This window comes from Ipomoea nil, unplaced genomic scaffold (genome assembly GCF_001879475.1).
Source record: "Ipomoea nil cultivar Tokyo-kokei standard unplaced genomic scaffold, Asagao_1.1 scaffold0681, whole genome shotgun sequence".
Taxonomy (NCBI): domain Eukaryota; kingdom Viridiplantae; phylum Streptophyta; class Magnoliopsida; order Solanales; family Convolvulaceae; genus Ipomoea; species Ipomoea nil.
The window spans coordinates 957,893-974,897 of record NW_017617109.1 but is presented as its reverse complement, the minus strand read 5'-3'; the positions used below and the strand labels follow the sequence as shown (position 1 = coordinate 974,897).

Genomic DNA, 17,005 nt, shown 5'->3' with positions numbered 1-17,005 from the left:
TTTTAGGCGAGCCAATCACTCAAGAAAGACTTGTCAAAAAGATTCTTCGGTCACTCCCTCCAAGATTTCGCATGAAAGTTACCGCTATTCAGGAGCATGATGGATGGGAAAAGAAAACGGTACAACAATTTATGGGAAGCCTACAAACCTATGAGATGGAAATTTTAGGCAGCCCTAAAACAAAAGGAAAAACCGTAGCTTTTATTGCCGAAGATGCTGGAGCTGGATCTGATCCAGATGAGGTAAGCGATGATCCAGTAGAGTTCTTATCTAAAGGTTTTTCTAAATTGTTGCAACGGGTAAAACAACGTCAAAACGGAAAATTTGGCAAGTATCCAAGTCAAAAAGGATCGGGGTCAAGTATTGCTCGAAACAATAAAAAACCAAATACTTCCAATCAACGGTCAGGTACATCAAGAAATTCTCAGCTAAAAGAAAAAATCGAGGGCAAAGGGATTAAGTGTTATGAATGTGAAGGGTATGGTCATGTGCAAGCCGAATGTCCAACCTACCTAAGACGGAAGAAGTCGATGAAAGTCGCCCTTACCTGGAGTGATGATGATGAACCAGAAACTGATCCATGATCTGATCCAGATGAGATCTCCGGAAACTTTGTTGCCTTCACAGCTTTTACAACTACAGTACCTGACTCTACAACTGGCGAAGAATCAGAAATTGAAGAGTATGTGTCATTAGAATATCAAGATTTACCTGCACCTTCACTTGAAGTAGAATACAAAAAATTGTATGCAAAATGGGAAATTCTTGTAAAAGTTAATAGATCTCTGTCTAGTCAGGTTAGCATTCTAGAAAATGCCAAAAGGTGTATCTATCTAAAATATCTGACAGGGACAACATCATTGAAGATAGTCATAAGAAAGAAGAAAAACTTAAACATGAGCTGGAAGATCTCAAAAAGGAACTGGAGCAACTCAAACGCAAGATAAAAATGACGGACAACACATCCACCTTAGACCAAATTTTGGATTCTGGTCGAAAGACATCTACAAAATATGGGTTAGGATACTCTGGAGGAAAGGACAAAGCTACTACAATTTTCGTCAAAGCTTCAGGCCCTGACTCAGTCACTGGAGCAGATCAAGATAGTCCAGAAACTAGTACAGCTCAACGTCAAGTTAAATTTGCTCCAAGTAAAAAGACAATCAAGGTTAGATTGTATAATCCTATATGTCATTACTGCAGGGTACGCGGACATACAAAACCGGAGGGCTTATACTTCTACAAAGACCAACGTTTTGAGAAATACACCAACAAGTCTATCACCCCGTTTGTCAAGCAAATTTGGGTGAAGAAAAGTGACTTTGTCTGTCACGTCTCCGTCCACTCTACAAGTACTAACAGGCAGATGATCCGTCCACTCTACAAAGCTACTACAAATTTTACAGATAATCCCTGGCCTCTTGATGATGTATTAGATGAAGGCAATCTTCAGGCAGAGCTTCGGGCTCGACAACTACGGGCTCAATCTACGGTTTGATCTATCTATCCTCTTAGGAAGCAATAACTTGTTGGTTTTGCTTAGGCATGCATCGCATTTATATGTCCTAATTCGCGTTTATTGTCTTGGTTGTGTTTGGTTTGTTTTGTGGTTGTTGCTATATTTTGCGTATTAGGATTCCTCTGCCGGTATGTCTCTTGTGCCTCTATCTACAATTGTTTTCACAGGTTCCCTACCACAACGCTCAGGCGAGGCAAACCCCACAATGGCTGAGCACTCACATGATCCAGTTCCTGCTACGGCTTCTACTCCAGCAGCTGCTCCAGCCTCAGATCCAGCTACTGCTGATCCTGCCTCTGCTCTAGGCTCTGTTCCGGAGGATGTTGAGGTGTCGATTCATGACATAGTCTCTAAGCCTGAGGATCCCTCCGTTCAAGCAGCCATTATGTCGGACATCATTACTAATATGCCAAACTCTGCCCGTGCATAAAGGGCTGTCCCAGTGATCATAGTGTCTTTTGCATCCGCACGTGCAACATCATTCCTCTTCTTCGTGCTCAAAATCTTCTCCAGACTATCCAGAATGTGGGAGCTTACTCTGCCTGTCTCATTCCGGATTTCTATACAAATCCCTAATCTGATTCTCTCCTACCGGCCTCTCTGCATTATCATCAGGTTTTCCTACGGGATGTTTGGTACGATTTCAGTCCTTCTATAATAAACGCTTATTTTCAGCGTGATGCTTGTGATGATCTATTTGAACCTGCTGGAGATTTTCTTGCATCACACCTTACCCACAATGAGATCACAATCTGGCCAAAGGATGGTCTTCCTTCGAATGTTCTTACTGCCGTATACTCGGTTCTGTTTCGCCTAGCATCAAGCAACAGGATTCCAAATGTTTCTGTGCACACGGTCACTAAGAAGATGGCTTCACTGTTATACAAAGTTCGACATCAACTGCCCATTGATCATGGCCATCTCGTTTATCATCACATTATGAGTTTTGCTAAGAAGAAGGAAGCCAAGATACATCTTCCGTTTCGGTGTCTTATCACTGGGATTCTACAACAACAAGGTCTTCAACTCTACTCAAATGAAGAACTCTGCCATGTCACTCACAAGACCTCTATGGACTCTCGCATCTTCCAAAAGTCACACTATGATGATCGGGCCACTCTCTCCTCAATTCCACCTGCTTCTGCTCTAGCTGATCCTCCAGCGACAGGCTTGGACTCTACACCGACTGCTTCTGCTTCGACACTGGCTGTTCTTAGACAGCAATTCACCTTTCTCACTTCACACATTGCTACCATGAAAGATGCCTCTCTTGCCATTCAATCTTCCATCTCTACTGCCGAGGCTCAACTGCTCCGCACCTATCGACACATTGCCTCTCTGAAGAATGCTTCTACTGCTGCTCCTGCTGGTGATGATGAAGACTTGGAGACCTCCTCCTCCTCCTCCTCCCAGTCCTGATGCTGCTCTTTGTCCATTAGCTTGACAAAAAGGGGGAGTGCACGTAGTAAGGGGGAGTGCGTTTTTGAACTTACCATAAGTGCCAGCGAATAATGTGGTGTGCTCTAAACTATGTGTAGTTATGTGTTAAGTTGTTGCGTGTTTTGCCTTGACTCTGTGATAAATGCTTCGCAGCTACCTTATGTGAAATATATGTGCTCTGTGTTCTCTTTGTGTTTTTAATTTTCTATGTGCTTGAATGCTTTAATTGTGTTTAAATTCTCTGGCACAACATTGGTTAATTTTAAGGAGGGTGTGTGTCTAGCTACTCGTGACTAGTGACTAATCCGCTTTCAATTGTATCGTTTATTCATTTGGCAATTAATTTGTTTATTAAAGCCGATGATATCTTTTAGTAGTTTTGTCAACTAATAGCCAAAGGGGGAGATTGTAAGTGTAAATATATTGCACATTTAAACCTCTTTATTATTGACTTAGATTAGTTGTCAAAGTAGTCCTGGATTAGTCACGACGTCTGGAGTAGTTGACTGGATCAGCGCAAGAAAGTAATCCAAGAGGTATGAAGCGTCTTCAAAGTATTTATTCAAGATCCTATCAATAGGGAGATCTAAATCTAATGGAGCAGCCGAAATCAAGGAAGAAGAGTGCATGTTTTGAGGATCAAAACATCCTTTACAACCTATATATAATGCTACCTTAATTAGCATTTGATCATACACTCTTTCACATAGCTTTACTCTGAAAATCTTGGTGCATCTATGCCAAATCTATACTGTACTGTTGAGTGTGAAGAAAGGCTCGTAATCAGATCATGAAGCAAGGAAGATCGCCTGCACATCGGATCCACTGGAGTAGGTTCTGGAGTAGTTATAGGTTATTCTTTAGTGTGTAATTAACTCTCCTCTTGTACTCCGTTTTTATCATAGTGGATTTGAGTTGATGTGAGTGGCCCCGCAGACGTAGGAGTGAGGCTCCGAACTGTGTGAACATATCCTGGTGCATGCTTTCTTTTACTGCTATTTATTTTATGTTCGTTCGTATATCTGGAGTATGTTTGCATCTAGTCCAGCGTTATAATTGAAATAAAATTAAAGTGCTTAAAGATAAATCTTGCATTCAAGACTCACGTGCATTTTCAAAATCCTCTTTCTTCTACTTCCCATACTTTCCCATGAAAGACATTTTTCAACTTGAGAACTTCAAGCTGAGGTAACATGCCAATTACCGTTAAATCTCTCTCCGGAAGGTTAATACCATTCAACCTCAACTTCTTTAGATGTGAAGGAAACACAAATGGTTTTGAAAGGGTTACAACATGGCCCAACGAAATGAAATTGTTAGACTCTCAAGTCTTTCCAAACATTCAAGATTATCCAAAATAATTGGATTTCTGCCAGATACAAAGATTTTCAAAATTTTAATGTTTGGAAACCTTCAATATCCTCCTGTTCTGCAATGAGTTGGACACACCCAAGATAATGTTTGCATATTATCTTTATCCATGCTTGGAGGATCAATCACATAAGATTTGTCAAGTTCAAGATATTGTAACTGGGGTGACTCCCAAATTGTACAAGGCAAATGGAGAGGCAGAGGGGCTCCAAGTTTGGATTCATTACTAGAAACAACAAGTGTCTACAAGTTTTGATTGGTTGACACTACATACTCAAAATCCTTAAACCATTCAGATACAGATAGGTATCTCAAAAAAAAAAAAAAAAAAAACTAAATCATGTAAGCGTGATGGCACTATTTGAAGAAACGAAGATGGAACAAAAGCCAAAACTCTAAGCAAATTGAAAGATACAAATATTTCAGCGTCTTCTTGAAAGAAGAAAATGGAACAAGGGTTGTTTGTTTTTAACAACACATAATAGTCAAATTTATGTGTGTATAAACTTAACCAGCGGCATGAATTTGCAAACATGCTAAATGATCCTCGTGGAAGTTGCTGAGTATTTAAAGCACATAAAATTCCCTCTTTCTGAGCTTCTCTTACGCAAAAACTATGGAAGGCACTATGCATCCTGCAATTCTTAATTTTTCACCAAAACTCCAATTGTCAATTAGAACAAGACTTCTATCAATCAACTCTTTTAAACACTCATAAGCTTGATTTTCTAACCCCTTATTCTCCAAAGGCTCAATAAATCTCTGATCAATCCATAACCTAATAAGTAGTTTCACTTTGATTACACTACGTTTCGGAAAAACTCCAAAATATAGAAAACAAACTTTCAAATGTTGCGGCAATTGATGGTAAGTGAGGTGAGTGCCCTGGTATCTAGAAATCCAAGCAACTCTATTTCCTTTTCAACCTTCTTCCATTCTTGTTGTATGTTGTCACACTTAGATAGACGCTTTGCAACTACAAGAACTGAGTGCAGCAATCCATCACATTTCTCTACAACTTAATTGGCTCTTAATTTTTTCAAATTTAGATGCCATATGTTGTTCTAAAAAAGGGTTATTGCAAAATAAATCTCAACTTTCTTCTTGATTTAGCAAAGGCATGTGATAGACATAGAAATGTGGAGGGCAATATTTCTTACCGAAATTCCTATCTATACTGTATATAAAAACAAAATCCTCTATTTTAACTTCCCGGCCCAAAATAGTCCTATACTATTAAGATTTGCGTAATATTGTAAAATAGTGTAATACAATTCCTAATAGAATATATTGTTTCCTACTTTCCTATTTGTACTACAATTCTACATTAAAATTCCTATTCATAATACAATACAACAATATTAAAATTCATATTTCTATTCAACGATATTGAATTATTCCTTTTCCCGTTATAAATTAGATTCTCCATTATTAGTTTTATAATTCTCTGTTAAATTTACCTAATTTTAATTCCCATTAAAACTCAACTATTTGGTTGAACTATTAAGATTTAAATAAAAATCTTTTAAAACATGCATGCTTAATTCCCCGGCATGTATCTTCCTAACAATCACATAGAAGAAACTTAATTCCATACAACACTAATAAACCCAGTTAAAATCAAACTCAATATCCCAACTCCATGTTGTACTCAAACACTCCTAAATCACCTTTAAATATAACCCAAAACTCAGCTCCATCACCAAGACTGAAACAGAAGATTGAGGAAGAGTAATTTGGAGCTTGGCTTTTTAATCAGGTAAAATTTATATTCTCACACTTTTTTTTATCAGACAAGCCTTTATCTGTAGGGGTAAGAAAAGACTTGCAAAGAACAATATAATACAACTGCAACGAATAAGAAAAATTGTCGGGTTCGTTAGAGTGGTATTTTCATCATCCACTCGAAATCAATCATTCTTAAAGATTAATGCTCCATTCAGGAACCATACTGGCGGTAGCTTTATATCGTCAATTATTTCCGGAGATTGTCCATCGCTTCACTATTCTCACTGTATTTGTGTAAATTGAAAGAGAAAAGGCAAAAATGAATGTTCACATCATATGATTCAATGGATTAAATCCTTGCTGCATAGAGTGTATCCACGTGCTCATTCTCTTGGTCTTTGTAATGGGACGTGACTCATCATCACAAGATTGGTAGATCACATTGTCGAAGCAAAAATAGTTAATGGGACACATGAAGAAACCAAAGTTCTTATCCCCCGAATGTCTTCTCTCACTTCTTTTGATAGGAAATTTCCTTCAAGTTCCAGTGTAAACAATTCCCGTTGATGCTTGCATATGCCATGACTATCAACAAAAGTCAAGGTCAAGTACTGACTCACGTTGGGTTATTGCTAAAAAAAAACGACCTTTAATCACGGATAATTGTTCGTGGCTTTCTCCTGAGTCACCCATCCTGATGGCTTGAAGGTGTTAGCTCTAGACAAGGATGGACAGGATTGTGCTGCGATTACCAATGTTGTCTACAAAGAGGTTTTCAATAATGTGTAAATACAATCGATGATATTATGTTTTTTTTTCAAAACGACAAAATTGCTATATATCTAGACAAAAATATATCCTTTATACAAATGAATTAGGAGAGTAATTGATTACTATAACTAAGTTGCTAGAGAACGAGCACATCTGCCCAATTTATAAAAATCCTAAACAATGATAACAATCACTAAAGTTACAGCACCGCATGTGTACATCTACACATTAATTATTAATTTGAGCAATTACTTGCTCAAATTCTAACAATGATAACATCAACAAACATAAACGATCCAAACCATATCTTCAATTGCACTATATAATGCTCTGTATTTGAAGTCCAGGAAACACTAGTTCATCCCCATGAAGTGTTCTGAGGGATAGCTTGTGACCCTGGCTTTTGGAAAATCATTAGGGGATGGGGGGGTGATAAGGAAGGATGGGTCACCCTTAAGAGTGTTGAAAATGGACAAAAAAGTGGAATGCGTGAGTGAGTGGGGTGAGGGAGTGATAAGGGAGGTGTTGAATTTCATAAACCCAATGATTGATTGCTTAGCTGGGCAAGCTATGAGGGTGAACAACTAGGGGAACTAGCCTATGAAGCTAGTTAAGCTGAGGCTTGTTCTACCTAATACCATTCTAATAAGTCAGGGATGAGACAGAAGTTAACCTGCTGACCTGCATTCTCTCTTTTTGAGGAGAACTGGGGGAGCTGGTTTACGATTTTTATGATGAGACCAACTCGGCACAGGTGATGTAGCAAAATAAGATGTGAGCTCAGGTGTGTTATGTCGTCCTCAAGGGATTGGGATTTATGGCACGTAATACGCAATCACAATAAACTAGGCACTAGCATAAGGAAATCAACAAGAAGCTAAGCAAACTATACGTTTAAGGAAATTATAAGACTAACACATATACACAAAGATAAACACAAAATAAAGATATAGGACTCAAGCTAGGGAGCATTATCATCTAGATGCTTTAACAACCTAAGGGATTAGGGAGAACAAGTAACCAAGAAATCAAGTGGGAATGCACGTAGGTATCCTAGTCTACGAACCATTCTCATGATTAATAAACAAGGATTAGAACAAGAAATTGCCCCACTTTCGTGGTGAATCAATTCCAAGTCCATCAAGCACACATAGCATCTAAAGCCCCCAATTTCCCCTATTTTCGTAGGAAGAAATCGGGTCTATGCAAGGGGTGACTTGGATTCATCACCCAACTCTCGTTGAGGCAAGGAATCCTCCAAAAACAAGCTAATGAATGTGTACATCAAACATTAACAAGATATAAATACAAAACATTCACAAACACATGAACCCTAGGTTGGAGTTCTTCCCCTTTTTTGTAATAATCACAAATCAAGCATCAAGATAGAAAATACAACCCTTACTCAAGTCCATAAACTATCAACTCATGATTAAATAGCATAAAGAACACAAAAACATGAGTGTAAAGCATAAACATTGCAAGATAAAGAGATAAAAGGGAGAGGAAGCTTCTCTATTGAAAATGGATGGTGGAATCTTGAAATGTTGGAATCCAAGCATCAAATCCAAGATTACAAGCTTCAAAAGTGTTAAGAAACATAAATCTAAGTCTATTCTAACCTAAAAATATGAAGGAGAATGAAAGAGAGTGTCTAGGGTTCTAACAAGAGTCAAAACCAAGTAGAAATGACACAAAATCGGAGTTTATAAAATTGCAGAGCACAGTGACACGGCCAGGGACATGGCTATGTCCCTGGCCGTGTCCAAAATGGCAGTAGCTACTGGAATGCACATAAAATACACGGCCATAGACACGGCCGTGCACTTGGACGTATCTTTTGGCCTTCAAAACGTCAGAATTTGGAACTCTGGTCTTTATGAAAATTGTAGCCCTTCGAGTCGTCTTTCCAATGGAGCACGAATCACTTCATTTGGACATTCGTAGGCCGATATATGGTCCAAAACCCAAACAGTGGTCAGTTTTGGATTGTAAGTTTGGAACTTCAACTTCAAGGACAATTTTGACCCCTGTAGCTTCCTTTTTAGGCTTTTATATATTCATAATAATTGTATCCCTTTGAGTCTTCTTTCCAATGGAACAAAAATCAATTAATTTGGATACTTCTAGACCGAGATATGGCCCGAAAACAGAACAGTGCCCAATCCATGCGAGAATTTCAGTTTGTTGACACTTGTTCCACTTTTGCCTTGGTTTAATTTGTTCATATGATCAACACCATTGAAAACATCACTCTTTGACTCCTTTGGAAGTGTTGCATCCATCTCCTTAGCTTCACCTTGGCTCCCCTTGACTCCAAATGCATCCAACATGATCTAAAATCCTTCATTTTTACTCAAAGATAATGAATTGTGCATAATGGATCAAATGAGCAAAATAAAGATTATTTTGAATAACATTGTGACACTTCATAAGCAAAACAAGGTTAAATATGGGGTAAACATGGGGTATAAATATGAACAATTATGCACTTATCAACAGGCCTCTCAATTCATGTTAACCCTAGTGAAAGACTGCTGGCCTGGGCAGCCTTGAGGGTTAGACAGGTCTGAGGGAATTGGTCGATGAAGCTATGTGTGCTGAGATCAGTTCTGCTCAGTAGAAGTTTTGGGGGTGATTATATACCCAGTGATGGACTGATAGCTGGGCAGTCCTGAGGGATACAGCCTGAGGTAGGAACTGACAGCAGAGATGAAGCTGGTGGGCTGATCTGCTGGGCAGCTTTTGTTTGGTGGATCTACTTGTGTAGAAATGAAGCCAATACAAAAGGTGGTGCAAATACAAAAGTGTTATTTGCACCACCTCATAAAATATAGCCAAACATTAATATTTACTATTTATTTTTATTTAATAATCAAATTATTAATTAAAAAAAAATTCTCCGGTGAGAAGGCAGCCCAGTGGGTTGTTCTCACCGGAGAAGACATGTCCTTCGTTTTTTTTTTTTAATGTTTTTTCCTTTTTTAATATTTTAGTTAATTAATGTTTTAATGAGATTTGGCTAAGGTGGTGCAAATAGCAATTTGAACAACACTTTAGCTATTTACACCACCTATATAATCATTAAAACTTTTTAACTTTTTACATTTTCAAGATATTTTATACCCCATTTTGACTAAAGAGTGGTGCAAATAGCAACACCCAATCATTAAAGTCACTAATAAAACAAACGAATTCAGTCGATGACGTGATTGTTGATTGCACCATGATTTGCTAAAAATATACAATGGTTGATAGCTGATACTTTATAAGGTTAGTTGGTTTGACCAGCTGATACTATTAGTTGTTTGTAAAAATAATATTTGGTAAATTAACTGATTACTTTTAGTTAATTATCTATAAAATGACCTATAAAGGCATAAATACATTGTGCTAATTTATTAACTCTTAAATTACTTTTTACAATTTTAATTACTTAATTAAATATTTATCTATTATTATTATTATTATTATTATTATTATTATTATTATTATGAATGAAATAAAATAAAAAGAAAAACATTATTATTGTTGTTGTGGAAACAAAAACAAAAAAAATAAAAAAAATAAAAAAATAAAAAGACAAGGCAAACAACAAGAAATATATAAATAGTAGTGACGACAATGGTAAAATGGTCATTTCGTAATTAAGGCCAACCAAGTAACCCAAAACTCTATTCTTCTTAGCTTTTCAGTTTTTAACTTATTGCCCAATAAGCTAATGTAACAAGTTATTTTATCAAAAGTGGCTTATTAACCTGTCAAACCAGTCAAAATTGGTTTATCATGTTACCAAACAAGGCCACAATAAATAATCTCTCTTTACCTTAGAGCAACCTTATCAGTGGTTATTTGTGGGGAGCATGTCAAATTAAATCTCCTTGCTCAAGATCAAAACTAATGTAGGGAAGATTTAGTTGTGAAAGAATTCCTCTGCTAATGTTAAAAATAATGCCAGGAAGACAAAATGGAGAAGGAAAGGTGATGTGCGCGTTTTGCGCACAGCACCTGCCCATACGGGCGCGTGCAATGCACGCTCAGGCGCGCCTGACACTGTACTTTCATATTATTTTTTTTTTACAAAATCAATTTTAGTTTTTTTTTTCTTTTTTTTTTTCTCTCCCCTCCCATCTTCTCTTTCCTAATCACTCTTACATTCTCTCCCAATTCTCCCCAACCATTGTGGATGCTCTTAGAGGAATCATATATGTTTGGCAATTTTTCATGATTTTTTATGAGTCAACAAGGAGAGAGAAGCAACAAAGAGAAGAAGGAAAAAAAAAAAAAAAAGTCAAAAGACCTTGTGTTCAAGCGGCATGAGACAAATTATATCGTGGACCGCGGTCCATAATGAGTTATGGACCGAGCTTCTAAATGACGTCGTTTTGTTTAATGAAAAGAAACGGCACTCGTTTCACACTGTTCCGCAAAAAGTAACTCTGTTATTAAGTTTCATTTTGTATACACTACGATTTCCTTTCAACACAACTACAGTTTCGTTTTGATATAATTACAGTTTCATTCGATATTTATACACTCAAATATGTGAAAATGTTATTTCATTTTATTTTATATACACTATAGTTTCATTAAAACACAACTACATTATCATTTCGATATAACTACAGGTTCATTGCACAATACACACTCAAATATGTGAAATGTTATTCAGATCAGTTTCATTTTATATTCACGCAGTTTCATTTCAATACAACTACATTTTCATTTCAATTCAATTGCAGTTTCATTTGATAATATAAAAATAATACGTGAGGCAGTGTCAGTTTAGATACACTGTAGTTTCAGTTGGTAATTAATACACCAAACATGCGCGCTCCGTTAACTGTAACGGCGCGCTGTTTCTTTAATTAAAGAAACAACGCCGTTTTTGGACCGCGGTCCACAGTATAATTGTTGGCGGCATGAAGTGACTCTCCCAAATGGGAGGTTATGATTTCGAGTCTCAGTAGGGACGTTAATGACTCTCCAGTCTTCAGATTAGGTTGCGCTAAAGAAAGTAACCCAAAAACTTTTCCTTAATGTTTTGGTCTCCAAAAACTCCATAAAATCTACAAGTGTGAATGCTCTTATGGCATATGAGATCTTGGATTGAACATGGAAGACTAGAGTTTTTGTTAACACTACTCTTCTGAACAAGCTCAAAAATATAAAAATAAAAACAATATAAACGCAGCTGAAAAATGTGATAAACATTTATAGCAAAATACACAAAATAGAAATATAGAATAATGTCCATGATTATTTTATGAGGGATTTGCCATAAACCAGATAACCTTAAATGCATATATATGGAATACAGTATAATTTATTGGTTGAAAAGATTTATGGCTAAATTAGAAATGGAGAAGCCGGCATCCACAACAAGATTGTGGCCACTCACATACTTGGACTCATCACTTGCAAGATAAAGAACAGCCTCTGCAACATCCTCTGCCATCAAATCCACACCTTTAAGGCTTGAATACACCTCAAATTTGTCATCCTCTGACAACCCAAAATACTCCCTTGCCATCTGTACGTGTAGGAACTGCAGAAGGCGAAACACAGTTGACTCGGATGCCGTATCGGCCCAGGTCGAGGGCAGTGTTCTTAGTCAGGCCAACAATGGCGTCGAGCACGTATAAGCATGTGGAAAACCCCCATAACACCAGCAACACTAGCTGTGTTTATTATGCTCCCCCTTTGCATGGGTTTCATCACACGAGCAGCGTGTTTCGTTCCCAGAAATGCACCGAGGGTGTTAACACGAAACACATTGACAAAATCAGTGGCATCGCAATCAAGAATGCCGGATACCTTGGCTCCCAAGATGCCTGCATTGTTCACCATTATGTCAAGCCTTCCATGGGTGGAGACTGCTTTGTTCACTGCGTTTTCGACGTCTGACTCTCTTGTCACATCACAGTGAACAAAGAAAGAGTTGCCACCACCTAAATCTTTGCAGATAGATTGGCTTTCATCATCTCTGGTGTCGGCTATTACTACTTTGGCACCATGTTGAGAGAATAGCTGTGCGATCCTACATCCGATGCCACCAATACCACCAGTAATTATTGCTACTTTTCCTTCCAACCTATATATATATATATATATATATATATATATATATATATATATATATATATGAGCCTACAAGTTATGAAATATGATGAACTAGTATGGAAATTACCCAAAAATGGAATAGATCGAATTATGCATATATACCTCTTAGCAGAAGTAGAAACGACCCAACTGCTCACCATTTTTCTTTAATCTCTTAGCTTGAGATGATATGATGACCAATACTTCCTCCCTTCAATACTCCCTTAATTTCTAAAAGTCAAAGAACTACATGTAAATCTCCCAATACAGACACACTTACAGTTGGTTACATTCCTGCCTTTATTGCTTTCATCTGTCAACTAGGAGGATAGCTACTACACAAAAGCAAGTAATAACGTCCACATATTTTCTTATAATTATTGTGGCATCAGTAAGAAAATATTAAAAACGGACCTATCATATGTAGATTAAAAAAAAAAAGTAAGCAAAAAATCTTCCATTGTTGACACCACGATTTGCTAAAAGTAGTAATGACTAATTTTTTTTTTGAAAAATAGTAATGACTAATTTAATCTCTATTTGTTTTATTTATATCATGTGATTTGTTGAGATTAACAAGAACAAGAAACAATAATAATGACAGAAATGGTAAAGAAAGCAAGATTTATGTGGTTCGGCAATGTGACTACGTCCACGGAAATGAAACTATTCTTTTATTATATATAGTGATGGTGATATTAGTGACACAACCCCAGAGATACAACCAATATATTTATAGGCATCTAATCCCTATACAATGAGTCTACCCGTTTTACTCATATTCCGAGTATGAGACAAACTCATATTCCTAATCCCTATATGAGACAAACTCAACAATCTCCACCTTGGCGAATATGCTCTTTAGGAGACATATTTCTAATATGAGACAAACTCATATTCCTAATCCCTATATGAGACAAACTCAACAATCTCCACCTTGGCGAATATGCTCTTTAGGAGAAGATAACTCAACAATCTCCACCTTGGCGAATATGCTCTTTAGCAGAAAAGATAACTCAACAAATCTCTACCTTGGCGAATATGCTCTTTAGGAAAAAAGACTTATATCACCATTTCCACCTTCACAAATATGCTCTTTTAGGAGAAAAGACTTATCTCACCATTTCCACCTTTACAAATATGTCATTTAGGAGAAAAACTTATCTCACATATACATACGGGTAGGAACAACCATGCTCACCCCAACTAGCCAGCCACATGCATCACGCAGCATCAAACGTTTCTTAGTGCATGTACACGGATTGCTTTGTCCCAAGCTATTCACCCTCAGCCGTCGACCTGTTATACTCGCAGCGACTCATGCTAATTGTCTTGTTCAGCTGACCTCCTGCATCCGGCTCATACCAGGTCCATGTCCCCTCCTAATATCCACGCTACCCCAACACAACAGCGCCCCTGCAAAGTCACACTAAACCCGTGTGCCTTGCCTAATGCTCCACTAACCAGTAATTGTCACTGGTCAGCAACATGCACCACGCAGCATCAAACGTTTTCCAGTGCATGTTCACGAACCGCTTCGTCTCGATCAGTCTGCTCATACCAGCCGTGACTCATACCAAGCTCGGCCCATACCAATCATGACTCATGCCAAGTCCAGCTTATACAGTCGTGACTAATGCCAAGTCCGACTTATACCAGCCGTGATTAATGCCAAGCCCAACCCATACCAACCGTGACTCATACCAAAGCCGACCCATACCAGTCGTGACTCATACCAAGCCCAGTCCATACCAGGTCCACGACCCCTCCTGGTATCGCGCTGCCCAACACTACAGCACCCCTTGGAACTTTGGTCTGTTGAAGATGAGTGATTGATGTGGCATTTTGTACTCAAGAGTTGAGATGTTTTTTCAATTTAGTCATTTTGGATAGCTATTTTTTGAGGAATTATTTCACAACCTATAAATTGAGCTACGGTATATTTTCCCTTTTGTTAATGGGTCTAATGTTGTCTTGATTACTTCCCTCATTCTTCAAGCATGCTTCATTGCAGATGAAAGAACTTAATGGGTCACTTCCTTCTGAAGTGGGGATAAGGGGATGTTGCCTTTGAATCTGAGCATCCACCAAACCAAATCAGAGGTAACTACATACTTGATGCGCACACACACACATAAGTATTTATTTTGTGGAATATATACCAATGTTTTCCCAATTATTCTTAGCCTAATGGAGCTGCCGAATCAGTGGAGTTGAATAGTCCAAAGGAGTACAATAGAACTCATTCAAAGCGAAAGCTTCGGGTAGGTCATATATGTAGAGAGCTTCTAAAACATCACGTTAGATATAATAATAGAACCACTCATACTAATGTATCTTATTATTGTGTGTTTACAACCCTCATCTCACACCCTTGTTTTCCTTTGCTACCTTTATCAGCATGCTTGGTTACTGTATATACTGACATTAGCTTAAAACCCTAGCAGGATGACCAAGTGGGTGTATAAAGCATGGAAATGTTGAAAATAAGAGCAGCTCCGGGAAGTTGAAACAGAAAGGTGTCTTCAGTTCTTTAGCAGCAAAACATGAAAACTCTAAGAAACGTCTATGACCAGTGAATGGGTATAATTTGCTTTATGCATTTGTGATTTTTCATTGTTAAGTGTTAATCTGAGTACTTTCTAGTGCAAAAGAGAAGTCAATTATAATATTTACATTAACTGGTAATCTTTATATGAATGTTATATTCAACAGACAACTTGCAACCTTAGAAGATTTTGATGATGATGCCATGGACATAGAAGGAGGTGTTCATGGGGTGGCAAATGGTAATGCCCATTCGCCACGTCCAAATAAACTATCTAAGCTTGTGACTCAAGTAAATAAATACAAGGTGTGGTTGTATTCTCTCATTTTTAGACTCATTTATATCTATCATACATTAGCTTAGCTTGCAAGTGTAAATTTAATCATTATCATGGAAATATAGCAATTGTATATCTTTGATTACACAGTCCTCACATTTATTATATGTCTAAGTAGCTTTTTTTTTTTTGAAAACCAAAAGACGAGATAATATTAAATCAAAGTTTGAATACAAGTAGGAATAATAGACAACCAAACAGAATGATCAGTTTGTGATTGAGCAGCCCGGGCAAGAGCATGGGCAGCCTTATTGACTGATCGGGGAACAAATATGAAGGACACTATTTCAAAGTGTCTTTTGTAATTTCTTATCTCATTGATAGATCCTCTCGTGGTTGATTAATCGAGTTGCAAACCATCTGGCAATCTGAACACACCATAATTCTTACATATTGTTTATCCTTTGCCCAAGATAAAGCTTCCTTCACAGCCATAGCTTCTGCAAGATGATCATTTTTCATGCAGCGAAAACTTCCATTTTTGGCAGCAACAAAAACTCCATTGAATCTAAGAACACCATGCCAAAATAGCCAACATCAGAATCATTGAACACAGTTGCATCCACGTATATTTTTAGTACACCTTGTGGACAACTTGGTTGCAAAATTAAAGGAGGAGTAATGCTCTGTATATTGTTGGTTGAAGTTACTAATACCTGCCACTCATAATAGAAAAGGCTAGCCTCCATTTTAATAGACATGGGCAGCCACGGTTTAGAATTCCACACCACCTCATTACGTCCTCTCCAAATGCACCAACACTTAGCCAGAACTTGCAGCACAGTGTCTGTATTTCCATTCGTAACCAACCCTGCCATCCAAGATGTAAATTTATTCACACCATTAGCAAACGGGAACCCAGCAAAATCAGACCAAACTGCAGCAACACAACTACACTCACAGAAGATGTGCTGAATAGTCTCTGGAGTTTGATGACACAGTGGGCAATTAACATCCTGCGTTACCCACCTCGAGTACAGGGCTACCATCATTGGCACTACTCCATGCATGCATCTCCAAACAAAGTTAAGAATATTTGGTGGAATCTTGAGTGACCAAAGTTTCCGCCAAAAACTTATGTTAGAATTTCCTTACGTCGATGGGTAACCAGACAACAGACGATATCCGTGCTTCACCGAATAGCAGCCACGGATATCCCCTCTCCAACTCCAGGCATCTTCAAAGTTCC

At 37.7% G+C, this 17,005-nt stretch overlaps 2 protein-coding genes across 2 annotated transcripts; both read right to left on the bottom strand.

Annotated features, from left to right (window-relative positions):
- Positions 1-12,221: 12,221 nt before the first annotated feature.
- LOC109175060 (secoisolariciresinol dehydrogenase-like) lies at positions 12,222-13,212 on the bottom strand. Its single transcript, XM_019324318.1, is given in 4 exon segments — positions 12,222-12,461; positions 12,464-12,487; positions 12,490-12,923; positions 13,055-13,212. Coding segments are annotated over 4 exon segments (630 nt in total). The 5' UTR covers positions 13,093-13,212; the 3' UTR covers positions 12,222-12,327.
- A 3,062-nt stretch (positions 13,213-16,274) lies between these two features.
- On the bottom strand, positions 16,275-16,805 carry LOC109175047. Its single transcript, XM_019324305.1, has one exon. It carries the CDS (start codon positions 16,803-16,805, stop codon positions 16,275-16,277), a length of 531 nt encoding a protein of 176 aa, XP_019179850.1.
- Positions 16,806-17,005: the final 200 nt, after the last annotated feature.

Excerpts from the sequence above, each read along its gene's own strand:
- LOC109175047 (XM_019324305.1), bottom strand. The coding sequence starts at position 16,805 with ATGGTAGCCCTGTACTCGAGGTGGGTAACGCAGGATGTTAATTGCCCA.